The sequence below is a fragment of the Salmo salar genome, chromosome 13 (genome assembly GCF_965601325.2).
Source record: "Salmo salar chromosome 13, fSalSal1, whole genome shotgun sequence".
Classification (NCBI taxonomy): Eukaryota; Metazoa; Chordata; class Actinopteri; order Salmoniformes; family Salmonidae; genus Salmo; species Salmo salar.
Window position 1 is genome coordinate 55,310,607 of NC_138303.1, and position 16,045 is coordinate 55,326,651.

General features: G+C 42.7%; 3 protein-coding genes across 6 annotated transcripts in view; 1 reads left to right on the plus strand and 2 right to left on the minus strand.

The window, feature by feature from the left end:
* zzef1 (zinc finger, ZZ-type with EF hand domain 1) overlaps positions 1 to 8,268 on the minus strand; it is a 57,230-nt gene extending 48,962 nt beyond the window's left edge. For all 4 annotated transcript variants that reach the window (XM_082960205.1, XM_082960203.1, XM_082960204.1 and 1 more), the window contains exons 1-12: positions 7,713 to 8,268; positions 6,709 to 6,853; positions 6,290 to 6,484; positions 5,898 to 6,081; positions 5,328 to 5,527; positions 4,493 to 4,703; positions 3,964 to 4,080; positions 3,101 to 3,279; positions 2,470 to 2,571; positions 2,262 to 2,353; positions 1,927 to 2,072; positions 1,554 to 1,659 (exon numbers count right to left, since the gene is read on the minus strand). In XM_082960205.1, the coding sequence (XP_082816331.1) occupies positions 1,554 to 1,659; positions 1,927 to 2,072; positions 2,262 to 2,353; positions 2,470 to 2,571; positions 3,101 to 3,279; positions 3,964 to 4,080; positions 4,493 to 4,703; positions 5,328 to 5,527; positions 5,898 to 6,081; positions 6,290 to 6,484; positions 6,709 to 6,853; positions 7,713 to 8,126 (2,091 nt within the window). In that variant the 5' untranslated portion in view covers positions 8,127 to 8,268. The remainder of the gene's footprint in view (positions 1 to 1,553; positions 1,660 to 1,926; positions 2,073 to 2,261; positions 2,354 to 2,469; positions 2,572 to 3,100; positions 3,280 to 3,963; positions 4,081 to 4,492; positions 4,704 to 5,327; positions 5,528 to 5,897; positions 6,082 to 6,289; positions 6,485 to 6,708; positions 6,854 to 7,712) is intronic.
* A 1,584-nt stretch (positions 8,269 to 9,852) lies between these two features.
* Positions 9,853 to 12,487, plus strand: LOC123726158 (neuferricin). The gene is made up of 3 exons (XM_082959730.1): positions 9,853 to 9,858; positions 10,235 to 10,320; positions 10,867 to 12,487. The coding sequence occupies exons 1-3, from the start codon at positions 9,853 to 9,855 to the stop codon at positions 10,991 to 10,993; spliced, it is 219 nt and encodes a 72-aa protein (XP_082815856.1). The 3' UTR covers positions 10,994 to 12,487.
* Positions 12,488 to 13,694: 1,207 nt separating this feature from the next.
* Positions 13,695 to 16,045, minus strand: part of LOC106567412 (ankyrin repeat and FYVE domain-containing protein 1) — a 38,768-nt gene continuing 36,417 nt past the window's right edge. Inside the window, exon 25 of the mRNA XM_014136617.3 lies at positions 13,695 to 15,895. Within this exon, the coding sequence (XP_013992092.2) occupies positions 15,763 to 15,895 (133 nt within the window). The 3' untranslated portion in view covers positions 13,695 to 15,762. The remainder of the gene's footprint in view (positions 15,896 to 16,045) is intronic.

A 16,045-nucleotide genomic window follows, 5' to 3' on the forward strand; every position in this document is an offset into this window, starting at 1 on the left:
TGAATGGTGTCTGTGAGTATAACAGAACTCATATGGCAGGCAAAAACCTGAGAAGATTCCATGCAGGAAGTGGCCTGTCTGACAATTTGAAGTCCTTCTGTTGCATGTCTATCAAAATTACAGCATCTGTGCTGTTACGTGACACTTTCTAAGGCTTCCATTGGCTCTCTAAAGCCTTCAGAAAGTGGAATGACCGTCTCCTGTCTCTGGGCAGATAACAGGAGCAGAGTTTGTAAGTGGTCTGCCTGGGGACAGAGAGACTAGAGATGCGCGTTCATGAGACCTCGCCATTTTTTTCTTCACCTCTTTGAATGAATACAACGTTGTCCGGTTGGAATATTATCACTATTTTACGAGAAAAATAGCATAAAAATTGATTTTAAACAGCGTTTGACATGCTTCTAAGTACGGTAATGGAATATTTTGAAATTTCTTGGTCACGAAATGCGCTTGCGCGTTACCCTTTGGATAGTGACCTGAATGCACGAACAAAACGGAGGTATTTGGATATAACTATGGATTATTTGGAACCAAAACAACATTTGTTGTTGAAGTAGAAGTCCTGGGAGTGCATTCTGACGAAGAACAGCAAAGGTAATCCAATTTTTCTAATAGTAATTCTGAGTTTAGGTTGCCCCGACGTTGGCGGGTGTCTGAATAGCTAGCCTGTGATGGCTGAGCTATGTACTCAGAATATTGCAAAATGTGCTTTCGCCAAAAAGCTATTTTAAAATCTGACATAGCGTTTGCATAAAGGAGTTCTGTATCTATAATTCTTAAAATAATTATGTATTTTGTCAACGTTTATCATGAGTAATTTAGTAAATTCACCGGAAGTTTGCGGTGGGTATGCTAGTTCTGAACATCACATGCTAATGTAAAAAGCTGGTTTTTGATATAAATATGAACTTGATTGAACAAAACATGCATTTATTGTATAACATAATGTCCTAGGAGTGTCATCTGATGAAGATCATCAAAGGTTAGTGCTGCATTTAGCTGTGGTTTGGGTTTTTGTGACATATATGCTTGCTTTGAAAATGGCTGTGTGATTATTTTTGGCTGGGTACGCTCCTGACATAATCTAATGTTTTGCTTTCGCTGTAAAGCCTTTTTGAAATCGGAAAATGTGGTTGGATTAACGAGAGTCTTATCTTTCAAATGGTGTAAAATAGTCATATGTTTGAGAAATTGAAGTTATAGCATTTTTGAGGTATTTGTATTTCGCGCCACGCTCTACCATTGGCTATTTGGCGAGGCGTTCCGCTAGCGGAACGTCTGTCCTCAACAGGCTAATTGATTGATTCACACAATTAACATTACATATTGGGACACATAGTAATATCTGATTTCTGCACATAGATACTCTTATTTGATTGGTAGATGGGGAGGAGAGGGAGGAGCAGGGGATTGAGGGGTGTTGAGTGTCAGAGAGAGAGAGTATTGAGGAGTGGTTGAATGAGGAAGGAGAAACAATAATATGGACAGGGCAGAGAGTAATAGTAAAACTAGAAAGAAATGAGAGATAGAGTGCGCGAAAGAGTGTTGAGTACCTTTGCAACGCGACACGTCTGCAGTTTGATCTCCACATCGTTCCAGTCATCCTCCAGCTCAAACCAGCCAATGGGCTCATCCTCCGCCTGCAGTGGAATCCTCAGACTGCAAGGTAGGTCACATGACAAACCAGGGGTCAGACAGTCATATGGAACTGTCTCATTCATTCATTCATTAATTCATTCATATGGAACAGGTCACTATACTGACTGTAGTTCAAGGCCTCGTTTTATACCAAACCTTACGAACATGGGTAGGATGTCTGGTGCATGAGACTACTGTACTACTGACTTACTACCGAGTTAAATCCAGAAGAAAATAAATAGGCAGTTCATCAGGGTTCAACAGGTACCACTCCAGGGAGGTCCTTACTTGTCTTGCACAAACTCCTTGTAGTCCTTGTAGTTCCAGGAGTCATACTTCTTAAACCTCTTGAAGTGTTTTTCTGCATCAAAGGTGTCTCCTTCACTGTAGGCAAACACCAGGCCACACTTTGCTCCAATGGCACCTTTACGGACCTGTTGAAAAACACAGGTAGATTGAAGCAAACAGCAAATGGTAGGGAGCAAAAGTGCAAACCCTTGCTTGAGTGCTAACACACACTATACCACAAATACACTGATATAAAATGCTTAATACTCCATGAGAACCCCATTGCTGTGAACACCAATGCACTATTGCAAGATTTGAACACTACACACACTCACTTTAATCTTCATCTGAGTGACCTGGAAGTTGCTCTGGTCTTCTGTAGACAGGATCACGCTAGCTCTCTTCTTACCACTTTCTGTAAGAAACCCTGTACAGAACATTAGAGCAACTGATTAAGCATGCAAACTCAAACATGCACATACTTGGAGAGCGTGAACGAGAGAGAGAAAGAGACAGAGGAGAGAGAGACTGCAGTAACTATACCGTCTCCAGTGGCGGCGGATTCAGTCAGCATGTTCTCTGGTCCCGACTTCTCCTCTTTGCCCTTCACATCACAGGCCTGCAGGTGCAACTGAAGGTTCTTCCCTAGAGTAGGGCACAAGACACACAATCACTTCAGAACAGCCATATCTAAAGGCGATGGTCGCAAACCATTTGTAATCTAACTAGGGTTGCAAAATTCCCCAAATTCACAGGTTTTCTAGAAATCCTGGTTGGAAGATTCCCGGAATCAGGAGGGAATCTACGATAAATTCAGAATCCTCCAACCAGAAAATCCAGAATCCTCAAATTCTGCAACCCTTAAGTTTTCTTGTGTCCCACAAATACGTTTCTATTCAGGAACTAGCGTCTACACGCGATTCAAAAAGAATCAGGCTTGATCCTGGCCCAGCATATTGGAAACACTGTTCTAAAGCATAATCACAGCACTATAGCCAGAATTGTCTGGTTAGCAGCCCATTGTCTCAACTACTACGGCCATACTGCTTCCACTCCTAATGGTATGGATGAAAATGACCACTTAACACCTGCATGAGGGACATAGTAGATAAGGTAAGTGGGGTTGGCTGAAGACTGGGACAAGGATACTGTAAGTGGGGTTGGTTGAGGTTACCGTTGCGGTAGAGCAGGCGCAGTCTCACTGAGGCCATGGAGGAGATGAGGGACGAGGCTCTGTACTCTGCCTCCAGGTGCTCACTGATACCAGACAGGGATTGGAGGATCTTAGCCACACTGCCCCGGGCCAGGGCAAAGGCTAACAGGGTCAGTTCCGCATCAGGGGTCACACAGCAACTACAGGGGGGTGAAGAGAGAAAGAGGAAAAAAATGGTGTGAGGTTGAGAGTGATTGAGTGTAAGACAAACAGAAAGATGGTGAGTGGGTGTGAGATATACGTAAGATAGAGTGTGTGAGAGAAAGAGTAAGCGGGTGTGAGATAGTGTGTGAGGGAGAGAGAAGAGAGAGAGGATGTGCATGTGTGCATGTCTACATGCGAGAAATAGATAGTGAGAGAGTATTCAAAGAGTCAAGGTAATACAGAGAATATCACCACTCAATCAATGTGCTGATATCTGTACAGACACACTCATACACATGCTAAGACACATACACATGGATTTTGTATAGTAGATAAAGTATGTGATGGTAGAGGCCTGAGGGAACACACTTAACGTGTTGTGAAAAGTGTTATGAAATGTAATGTTATGTAATATTTGTAATTGTATATAACTGCCTTGATGTTGCTGGACCCCAGGAAGAGTAGTTGCTGCCTTGGCAGCAGCTAATGGAGATCCATAATAAGTAAAATACAAAATGTCAACATAATCATGTAAGCATAGTAGTCTCTCTGGGCTCTGAGATTATCAGCATAGTGAGGTCAGTGTAATCACAGGATCTATGAATTATTCAGCTCTTCTCATTTCAATGTTTTTATTGTCAGTCATACTCATTATATAGTTATTACTACTATAGACTTACTCTGCTATTCTGAGCAGGAACCCGTCCACCTCCTCAAGGATGTTCATGGAGAAGAACTTGGGGAACTCAGTGGACGACGGCGTTAAGGACAGTGGTGGCATGTGCTTTAAGGCTTTTCTATGAGGCGGGAACAGAAGATACCAAGCTCTTAGACACAGTGCCACAACAAAAAGTCAAGTCAAAGCATTCAATTACTGTTGACAAAAGTGAAATACTGTAGAACATCTTCATAATCATGACAACTAGGAGTTGTTCCTGGTTAGGTCAAGTGGTCAGAAAAAAACTCCTAGCATTAATGATGTGCATGCAATAGACCCATTCATAACATCAGAGCCCGTATCCACAAAGCCTCTCAGAGTAGAAGTTTCACCTTTTAGATCATAAGGAATAAAAATATATAGGGACAGGTGGGGGGACCTGATCCTAGATCAGCACTCCTACTCTGAGACACTTTGTGGCTATGGGCCCAGACCCCTAAATAAGCATGACATAGCACCCTTCCATAACCCTGTCTCTAGTTGGTACTCACTGTGTGCTCTGTAGGACAGTCTGTGCCAGGACAGGGTTGGTCTCCATTGAGGCTGTGACCAGGGATGTGAGCAGTGACAGGTACCAGATAGCCGAGGCATCAGACACAGACACCTCTTTACTCTTGGTGATCTGGTAGCCCAGGGTCTTCAGCCCGTGGATCCGCGTGTCACAACCATCACTCAGGCACCGCTTGATGTTGATCTGGATGTCTGGAGGCCACAGAGTGGAATGATTTGAATGGCGTAGGATAGGATCGGACAGAAATACTTTACTAATCCCGGAGGGTACATGTCTTTAGTTGGCACACTGAACAAAAACATATTAAACTAAAAACTCTGTCACTAATCGGTCACCAGGGGTGGTCTACGGCCTGATGAATTTAGTAATAAAATAAATAAACACATCTAAAACTAGATAGAAAGTATGCAGAAATTATCAAGGATATACGTTTTGAAATAACTGCTATTTTTCACCAATGAATTTCAAAATCCCGATGTGGCCCTTGAGCCAAAAAGTTTGCTGATCCCTGATGTATACCGTATTCAAATTCCAGGGAGAATCGATTTCAAACAGAAGCTTAACCAGAGAAGCAGACTTCTAGCCTCCCCAAAAGACTACCTGGAGGAACTAGATGAATTGAGTAGTGTGTAATACAGTAGGAGCTTTCACATTAGACTCATGATCCGGGTGGATTGCACCCACATCGATCTGCATCATTCTTTTCTGGAGTGAAAGGCCCTAGTGACTGACTCACAGAGGTGAAAAGTTAGGTCCAGACAGACAAGCAGACAGGCAGAGAAGACATGTAGGCAGGCAGACAGCGACTGACTCACAGGGGTGAGTGATGTTGGCGTTCTCCAGCAGGGCCACGTAACCTGTGACGTTGGAGGGGATGCGGACATCCTTGATCTCCTGCAGCGAGCGCCGGTTCTTGCCCACAGCCACCGACACCAGCTGGGGCATGTAGCTGTGGTCGTTGGACGCCACTGCGATGGCCAGGCGACGCAGCACCACGTCCGGCTTCATCTTCAACCTGAAAATACGACGATAAGGTAAAATTAAAAGTAGGGCCCTGAGTTTAACCTGAGAATGTGACTTGATCAGATCAAACTCATTGCCCTAAACATGACACTTTCCTGGACACAAGGAAATCAAACAACATTTGAACTCAAAGATAATAGTGTACTCCTCATGCAAATCAAACATTGCACAGAAGCTGGATAAAAAAAAGGAGCCGAACAAAAAAGGAAAACGTTACATATCTACTTACTGTTTAAAATTTTTAAAGAAATTAAACTACAGAGGTACATTAGAAAGCAGCCACAGCTCCCTTTCAAACTGTATGTGAACGCTTGGATCTAACCCTGATTAAAAAGCCATGCTTATTAGCTGTTGTCTCTCACCTTATCCAGTGTGAGCGTGCACTGCCGTCTGACTGCCAGAAGGTCACAGTCTCTCCGTTGGTCATCTTGTGGATGTCCGCAGCATTGGATGAAGCTTCTATGAAGTTGTAGCACTGTGTGACCACCTTCACTTTATCCACCTCTGGGTCCCGGTTCAACTCTGCCCTGTACTGGATGTCTAAGTCTGGGAGGAGGGAGAGAGGAGAACCAGAGAGGCTCAATGAGACAGACTGAGGTGTTGTTTCATTGTGAATAAAGAGTAAACTAGTATTACATGACATTCATGATCTGAAGATGTGTGTAATTGTTAGTACAAGGCAATCTCCTTGTGCTAATTTAACAACATTCATGTTCCAAGACTGTATTCTATCGATATTTTATAATACTTTTACCTTTCTCCTTCTGAAGGAGGAACTCTAGGAAGTCCTGCACCACGGTAGACCTCATGGTACAAATGCTGTTGTATCCCTCTAGAACAGGGAAAGGAATGGCACTACTAGGAATACGGTTCCTGTGGAGGAACTTCAGGATCTTTGAGGCATGCGCTCCCAACCTGTCTTTGGACTTGGAGAATATGTCAACGAATCCTAAAATAAAGAGAGAAGATAAACGTATAAGATTTATCATGCTGTTAGTGAACACATCCCTTTTACTACATCTTTGCCTATCCCTCTCTCCTCTATGCCCTCTGCCCCTATCCTTTCCCCAATCTTCCTGTCACAACTCTCCACAATGTACAGAATACCCACCACCATATAAACTCCCCATTAACCTATAACATACATCAGTATCACATTGGGTCTGTTCCTACCTGGGGTTAGGGTGCATGCCTGGAGTTGTCTGATCACGTGACTCAGCTCTCCCTGTAGATTGGCCCCATTGGAGTTCTTCAGAGCCATCAGCATGTTCTCAACGTCCACCACTCCATCTCCCTCTGCATCAAACTGACCAAAGGCCTAGAGCAGGGACAGAGAAACATGAGAAAAACACTCAAATTCATAGGGACATAGACATTCAACTTCGTAGGTTTTTCACCTCTGCTTCAGTCTACACTAGGACGTCACCTGGGTGACGGGGTTAGGAGAGAAGCTAATATTTTTGACACACTGACCTGAGGTGGACACATTACCAATGCCTTGACCCCCCTGGCCTTTACAACAATCCTCCTAGTAAAGGCCTGACAACTGTCAGCTCTGGATAAAAGTGACATTGACCCTAGAACCAAAACATGGAGCTATTTGATATCTGCCTATGCTGATAATCTGTTATGAGATTACACTATAATGTTTTATCTCTCTCTGTCAAACCAGACAGGTATACTGTTTCTATGGATTGTGGATGTTACTGAGTCAGGATTCCATTGCATTCTGAAGCATGCCTTCCCTGCCACAGGCATACAATGTCCTACCTTGACAGAGATAAAGGCAAAGCTATTCATTACAGAGCAGGTCCTATTCGTATATCAACTCGTGACAGAAAACGTAGCTAAAAGTTCTACAAAAAGAACAATGCCGCTTGTTGTAGATAGAGCAGAAAAGAGGAAGGTTTGGCATCAAAATATCAATGGTCACTGACAAACGTAAGGGTCTGACAACACATAATGTCCCTTTATGGCTCGAGGTGTCGTGACACACTTATTGCTTGGCATGGGTTGGTCAGAGGACATGTAACCAGGCCTACAATGTAAACAAACCACTTTCAGCCACTCAGCTGTGAATCACATAATGGTGGACACTCGCTCTTTCTATGATAACATTGAGGTATAAGAAATATTGTGGGCTTTATATTATGGTAGTTATCGCGGAAATACTGTACCTCCTCGCACTCATCTCGCGGAGCGTCTCGGCTCTCGAGCATCTCGCAAAACTGTTCCACATTTACAGACTCCTCTCCCCGGCTCAACCGGTCCTCGAGCCACCGCACCAGGACGCCCTCATTCCCGGCCAGGACCGACTCAGGAATGGCGACCCCCGAGTCGCTAATGCGGGCCGCCGCCTCCCTCAGTTTGACTTGCTCTAAAAGCACCCCGGGGGTAGGAGGTCCGCAGCCCGGCACTGGAGGGTTATTCGATCCCCTTCCACTCCTTCCAGAACCAGAGCCTCCACTGTTTGCAACGCCGACGCCCGTGGCCGCAGAGGCCGGACTGCCTTCTGCGAACCCGGGGCTTTCGGCTTCGACATCCTCCTCGTCCCCACTACCACCTCCGCAGCCGCTCTCTGCGTTTCCCATGATGTATAGCGGCCTCTGGCTTTCCTAAAATTCGTAGAGGTCCGCTTGGAGACAGTTTTGTAAACGGGATTGAAAAATCCACAGCCCTTTCCAACCTGTGTTCTTCCGTTTCGTTCCACTACCGCATTGACGTTCGGTACGTGCCCTACTAGTTCGCTCGCTACGTCATCAGAAACTTTGGACCCAATGGGCGGAGGTGTACGTTCTAGGCCCGGATCATGAAATAGCGTAAATGCATATAGAAAACAATATTTGATGTAGGCCTATTCTTATATACAACTATTCATGATATAGCTGCAGTACAAATCTCTCATATTCCCTATTATACCGTGCATTGCTGAACGTGCGGACACCAAGTCAAACCAGGGAGCTATATAAGCAGATGGTTTGTAAATCTGCACTGATGTGAGCATGCGCTGTGGATTAAACGCATACCCGGAAATGAAAATACAGAAACGGCGATTATTTTTTAAACATGTTTAAATAATTGACAAAATGTAACGGCACATGACAAGGAATAGCTGAGGTGCGAAGGCATCGGCATAATGCTAGGGTTTAACATTTCATTTATTTGTGTATTAGTGGCAATACTAATACCACCGATAGAACAATGAGAGGATCTTTACTATTACTACACCAGGACTGGGCCCACATCACTGACGATGCACCACCTGTGCAGCGCATAACCAAAGAGGAGTTATCTCTGTACAGCGGAGAGAACAGCAAGGGCCTTTACCTGTCCATCCTATAATGTTTACATATTTTGCACAACTCATTTCATATCTATATACTATATTATATTCTACTGTATTTTAGTCTATGCCGCTCCGACATTGCTCGTCCAAATATGTATATATTCTAAACTCCATTCCTTTACTTGAAATGTGTATGTATTGATGTTTAATTGTTAGATCTTACTTGTTAGATATTGCTGCACTGTTGGAGCTAGAAACACAAGCATTTCGCTACACCCACAATAACATCTGCAAAACATGTGTATGTGACCAATACACTTTGATTTGATCCTAGGACAGGTGTTCGATGTAGAAAAAGGGATGAAGCACTATGGACCTAGCGGTGGTTATAATTTCTTTAGAGGTGATTTTCTCTACCGAGCTAGCTAACATAGTTGACTGCATTGGCTAGCCAAAAAGGACTCCATTTGAAAGTTGCATCATCTTATCCTTTAAGGCTTTAAAAATGTTCTTACACTGATTTTTGAACATTCAAAGCAACTGCGACGCATCCGTGGCAGGCATTGTTGTCACCTTAGCTTGCAACATAACTTTTCGTGATAGGAACCCTGAGCACCACCAGCAATCAGTCTACACCACTGAGCACACACCCGTTGTTACTATGACAACTGACTGCTGTCTGAACACATGCAAATCCAATTTGTTACTTGTCTCTTGCTGTTTTGGACAGTTAGTATTCCAAAACGGATTAAAAAAATGATTTGAGCTTTAAGGCCTGCAGTGAGAACAAGCATTAAATGTACATAAAAACATGTACAAGATTATATAACAAATACACTTCGAAAGATACACACAGATTTTGGCAGACTTGTGAATTCATTTTCTGCTGCATCTCTGGCCTTTGTCACTGGGGACTTTACAGATACCAGTGTGACTGATGATGTGTCCAGTCTGACCTCTGCTCAGGTGGTGTCCCTGTAAGACTGGCTGACCTTCTATCACAAGGACTACAAGCCTATGGGTGGGTATCAATGCCTGTAGGCCATCGTATCTTCATACAAGGGTCCATTTGACCAAGGAACTTTTGTCATTGATACTAGCACAGTTGATATTATTGCACTCAATACTAGCCTGGGTACCAGTCTGTTAATGCAGTCTTGCCAACTCCTTATGGAATTGTGATGCATTTGCAAGCAGTGGAGTGCAATGATACTTATTGAACAGATGGGTACCCAGGCTAGTTCATTACATACGTGAAAATAAGGTTCAAAGGCCCTCGCATACAACCCGAGAACCGAGTTTGGAAAACCATGTGTTAACCCAAAAGGACAAGAATATGCAGAGAATCCTTTGACAGTTGTGAGATTCAAGTCCTCCCTCTGTGATATGCTGCAGGCAGACTGATGGGGGCAGTTCTACAGTGACGGTGGAGGGCCCACAGAGGCCCTGCTGCAGGTGGAGGCAGCCCTCAAGGACCAAGCCCAGGCTGAGGCTGAGAAGTAACACCTCCCAGCCTGCAACTCAGAGTGGAGTGCTGCCAGGAGAGGACGGGTCTGTTGCTCCACCAAGAGGTACTGACATCATGGTGCACAGAAAAACTTTGTGCATGTTTGACATTGCAGTCGGCAGTGCAGACGACTACCGACTGATTGATCTACAAATCACCCTGAATCATAACTACTCTTTTATTATTTGTAGATAAGTCAGTAACAATCAACAATATACCATGGATTTGATGTTCTCGACCACGGCCATTGTATTTACTAGCCTTAGGTTGATGGTGGCAATGTGTACAGGCCCTAACATGCTGAAGGATATCATACACTAGGGGGCGCTAACTCAAGCTTAAATAACATTAATTGTTGCCTCATATCAACTAGTATGGATAGAAGTACCAATTTGTAAGTCGCTCTGGATAAGAGCGTCTGCTAAATGACTTAAATGTAAATGTAAATGAAGCATTCACAGCCATCATAGAGATCAGTCTATGCTCTGGAAGCATTACTAGGGAAGTGTGTTTTTAAGCATGTAGCTCTGATTTGACTGTCCTTTTCTCTACTCGGTGGTGGAGTGCAGAGAGACTCGGCCGGCGTACCGAGGGTACTGTTCTTTCCTGGCTCGGGCAGCTCTCACTGTGTGTGTGTCCAGAACTCCTCCAGTGAAAAACCCTAACATCCACGATTATGAGGGCTGCCCCCCGCCCCTCACGCTGAGTCATGTCCTGTCAGAGAGTAGAGGGCGAGGTTAGACAAAAGGGGGCTCTGTGAAGGCTTGGCCACCTCACACCTCACACAAGGACTATCTACAAGGGCCTATATACTGTTATCTAAAACTTCAAGAGTTCTGAATTAGAATTACTGGGTATCTGATTGTCAGTTTGAAGATAACCTCTGTTGAATGGTTTCTGTTCTTTATGCATGCACATTTTAGTTCAATTAATATGCAATATGTCAACTAATTGCAAGTGCAAATGGCCAAATACTGTACACACAATAATTAGGAATAGAAGGGAAATGTTTAATACTACACTGAACCAAAATAAAAATGCCACATGTAAAGTGTTGGGCCCATGTTTCATGAGATGAAATAAAATATTCCAGAAATGTTCTATGCACAAAGATAACGCATCCACCTAATGCCAAGATAATCCATCCACCTGACAGGTGTGGCATATCAAGAAGCTGATTAAACAGCATGATCATTACACAGGTGCAACTTGTGCTGGGGATAATAAAAGGCCATTAATGTGCAGTTTTGTCACGACACAATGCCACAGATGTCTCAAGTTTTGAGGGACCATGCAATTGGCATGCTGACTGCAGCAATTGAATGTTAATTTCTCTAGCATAAGCCGCCTCCAATGTCATTTTAGAGAATTTGGCAGTACGTCCAACCAGCCTCACAACCGCAGACCACGTGTTTGGCATCTTGTTGGCAAGCGGTTTACAGATGTCAACGTTGTGAACAGTGCCCCATGTTGGCATGGGATTATGTTATGGGCAGGCATTAGCAACGGACGAGCACAAATGCATTTTGTCGATAGCAATTTGAATGCACATAGATACCGTGACGAGATCCTGAGGACCATTGTTACGCCATTCATCCGCCACCATCACCTCATATTTCAGCATGATAAAGCACGGCCCCATGTCGCAAGGATCTGTACACAATTCCTGGAAGCTGAAAATGTCAAAGTTTTACCATGCCCTGCATACTCACCAGACATGTCACCCATTGAGCATGTTTGGGACGCTCTGGATAAACAGCATGTTCCAGTTCCCGCCACTATATTTCGCAGATACATTGAAGAGTGGGACAACATTCCACAATCAACAGCCTGATCAACTCTATGCAAAGGAGATGTGTCGCGCTGCATGAGGCAAATGGTGGTCACACCAGATACTGACTGGATTTCTGAGCCATGCCCCTCTTTTCAATTCAGATAATAAAAATGCATTGGTCACATACACATGGTTAGCATATGTTAATACTAGTGTAGTGATATGCTTGTATTTTTATTTGGGGGGGGGGGGGGGGGTCTGAACAACAGACACATATCTATATTCCCAGCCATGTGAAATCCATAGATTACAGCCTAATGAATTTATTTCAATTGACTGATTTCCTCATATGAACTGTAACTCAGTAAAATATTTGAAATTGTAATGTGTATATATTTATTCAATACGCCACACACAAAAATAAACATGTTTTATAAAACATGTTTGTACTTCAACTAACTGGTAATTGTCAGAGGATATTCATTTGTGGTTAAGAAAAAGGACAGGAGAGAACATGTGTTGTGAAGTTGTACTAAAACATGTCTTGGATTAGCTGATTTTAGCAACACGGGTGTTTTTAAATACACTAGCATTGCTCCCAATTGTAATAGTTTGCACAAAAACAGTCCCCGGGAAGCTAGACGTTAAATACAATTCCATTTAAAAACTTACTGTACCGGTGGGCAGGAAAGTTGGTCATTATGATGGGTGAATGAGACAATAGCTCGAGGAAGGGTATTATTAAACAGACTTACCCATCACTGTACCTGTACACAACCCATCTGTAAATAGCATACCCAACTACCTCATCCCCATACTGTTATTTTTTTGCTCTTTTGCACCCCAGTATCTCTACTTGCACATCATCATGTGCACATCTATCACTCCAGTGTTAATGCTAAATTGTAATTATTTCACCACTATGGCCTATTTATTGCCTTACCTCCCTAACCTTACTACATTTGCACACACATTAAAATAGATTTTTCTATTGTGTTATTGACTGTACGTTTGTTTATCCCATGTGTAACTCCATGTTGTTTTGGTCGCACTGCTTTGCTTTATCTTGGCCAGGTCGCAGTTGTAAATGAGAACTTGTTCTCAACTGGCCTACCTGGTTAAATAAAGGTGAAATAAAAAAAAATACATAAAAATTTTTTAACAGACTTGCCAAACGTAGGTCTGTTGTAGACCCACTTCCTCTCTGCTAACCTCATGTCAAAAATAAAAGTCCCCCAAAATGTATTCCTTTATTGTCCACATGGCGCATGTACAGGACTTTTATTCTGACATGACGTAAGCAGAATGGAAGTTGGTCAACAAGAGACCCACGTTTGGAAAGTCCTTTTGATAATACGATCCTTTAGATATTTTCTCAAATTAACCCCATCATAATGCCCAATCATCCTCTCCACCGGCATAGTAAATTGAAATGGAATTGTATTTAACTTCTGGCTTCCCACTTACTGTTTTTGTGCAACCCAATACAATTGAGAGAAATGCTAGTGTATGCTAAATACACTCACGTTGCTAAAAGCAGCTAGTCTTGGACATGTTTGTATCTAAAGTACAGAGCAAAAAACAAGATCCTGTTCTTATTTTGATTACCTTTATGTAAACTCGACCTCCTTTCGCAAGGAAGAAACAGGCTAGATATCTGAGCATACAGAAACAATGTGCATAAAAGATTAACAGAGGCAAATATTTCAGTTCACAATTACAAAAAAAGCTAACTGCATTAAGTACAAAACAGTTGTAGTGGTCAAAAATATTATACATTTATCTGTACAATTTAACAATACCTAGAGTGGACCACCGACAGGCCAGTGGCCACCACCAACTCCTCTCACATCCTCTCCCCTTATGATCAGAAATGTCATGTAATCTTGATAAAGTGCACCTGTAAGGTTTTGAAATCAAGAAGCACAAAAAAAAAAAAAATGGCTTGTTTTCTTGACACAGATTAATAAACCTAGTTCTGGACTCGAAGGCATTAACATTTTCATTGAAAGTGCTTTTTAGTCAAGGACTTCGCTTAATCTGGTTCGGGGAAACCAGACAGGTAGGTCAAGACAACACCTGATTTGAGGCAATACCAATTGTTACATATAACAAATCCCCAACAAGAGGACCTTACTATAGGCCCGGATTAAATGGAATGTACATGTTGGTGATCTGGGTGACAAACATAGTCCTCACGAATTATGATATTATAATAAAAAATGTATATGCTACAAATTAAATGACATGCATAGACAGGCATTTTTTTTAACTTTCAATGAAAATGCAAACTTATAATTTCATAGCGAGGATTATTTTGCATTTGGGACTAACAAAACCTTAATGGTAAAGGTTCTCACCCTTTCCAGTTCTCTTGGAAAATACATTGATTACACTTAGTAGTTGAGTGTCTTGTCCCATTTATCGATTAAGTTATACATCTTTTGACCGTGTGGTCTATAAATGCTTATGAGGTTGTTTTATGCAGTTAAATTGAAATCATGTGAATATAATCTCTTTTTTTTCTCCTCTCTTTCCAATTTTACAAGCAGAGAGCTCACTTCTTCAACCAGTGACAGAGTTAAAATTGAGTGTTTCATTAACATTTTAATCATTGAATCAAAAATGTAATGTTGAAGCATTGATTAGAAAAAAAATATTATTTTGTGTGAAAAAGCTGTAGTCCCAACAACAACATGATCTGCTTCATAGTAACTCAACTCTATTCCCTTAAAATCCAACACACCGGTCTCTAGTTCTTATTAGAACCAGCCACACAGCCAACAGTAAAAAGTGGAGGGCAAAAAAACAAAGTGATTATCTTAAATTGACAGAAGTAGAACAGAGATGAACACCTGTAAACACTACAACAGAGGGGGTAAACCCAGCCCTGCATCCCAATAATTTGTCATTTCTACCAGTGAACACTGGTGAAATTTTTATAGCAGTCCTTTCTTTAAAATCCATGAAGGGAAGTCGGGAGAAATGACAGGTTGTGATGCAGGGCAGGTCTTGGAGAGCAGCAGGTGTTTTGCTTTCCGTCTCAGCAGCACAGTGCAGTGATGGATTCATTTGATGAGTGGGCCTGTGAGTGGCTGCTACTGGAGAAATACTGTCTGTTTGTTCTTCAGCTCTCAACAGAGACCAGAGTCTAACCGCTCCTGCAATCTGACACCATTACATGTTCATCACTGATTCTCATGATTCCTTCAAAACACTTGATAAATTATATCTGGGGTCAAAACCATCATCAATCCTTAGTAAGACAATCTGAATAACATCTCCCCTCCCAACTAGCCCAGTCCTGGAGTCACTGAGCCAGCAAGCAAGCGTTTAATTTTATCCAATTTCACATCATGATTACTTTGATCAAAAAAACAAATTTTATAAATTCTACTTCATAAGTCCTGCTAGAACTTTAACATATTTGTATAGACTGGAATGACTAGTACAGAGGTTGTGGTCCGTCCGTAACTCTGTCCAATTACTTTCCAGGAAGTTAGACCTGGCTGCTACTGCCGTGAAGCCACCTTGCCTGGTGTTGCCCAGCCCACAGTGCCATGGTGGTGAGCCATGCACGACTGGCACCCCATAACAGGAAGATGAAGGGAGGGAGGGAGGGAGGGTCAGATGGATGGAGGGGCATGCTATCCAGTGCTGTTAGGACACCCCACCCAAAGTCAGCACGTCGAAGCAGATGTCACAGACCCTCACAGGCTTGTTCAGGTCAAACTTAATGATGGGGATTTCCTTTATGGAACACTTGTGGCAGAGCAAGCGGCCGCAGTGACGGCTGGGTGGAGACAGGAGAGAAGGAGGGAGACAGGGAGCGGGAAGGAGATGAGTAAGAAGAAAAGAGTGGGGGAGACAGAGCGTTAGGTAATTAAGGTCAACAGGACAGACTCAAATTCAGATATAATATTTGACAAAAATGTTTTAAAAC

Bases quoted from the DNA above. Each gene is read 5' to 3' on its own strand.
- LOC123726158 (XM_082959730.1), top strand. The intron at 10,321-10,866 runs GTAACACCTCCC...TCTGATTTGACT, and splicing joins GCCCAGGCTGAGGCTGAGAA to GTCCTTTTCTCTACTCGGTG.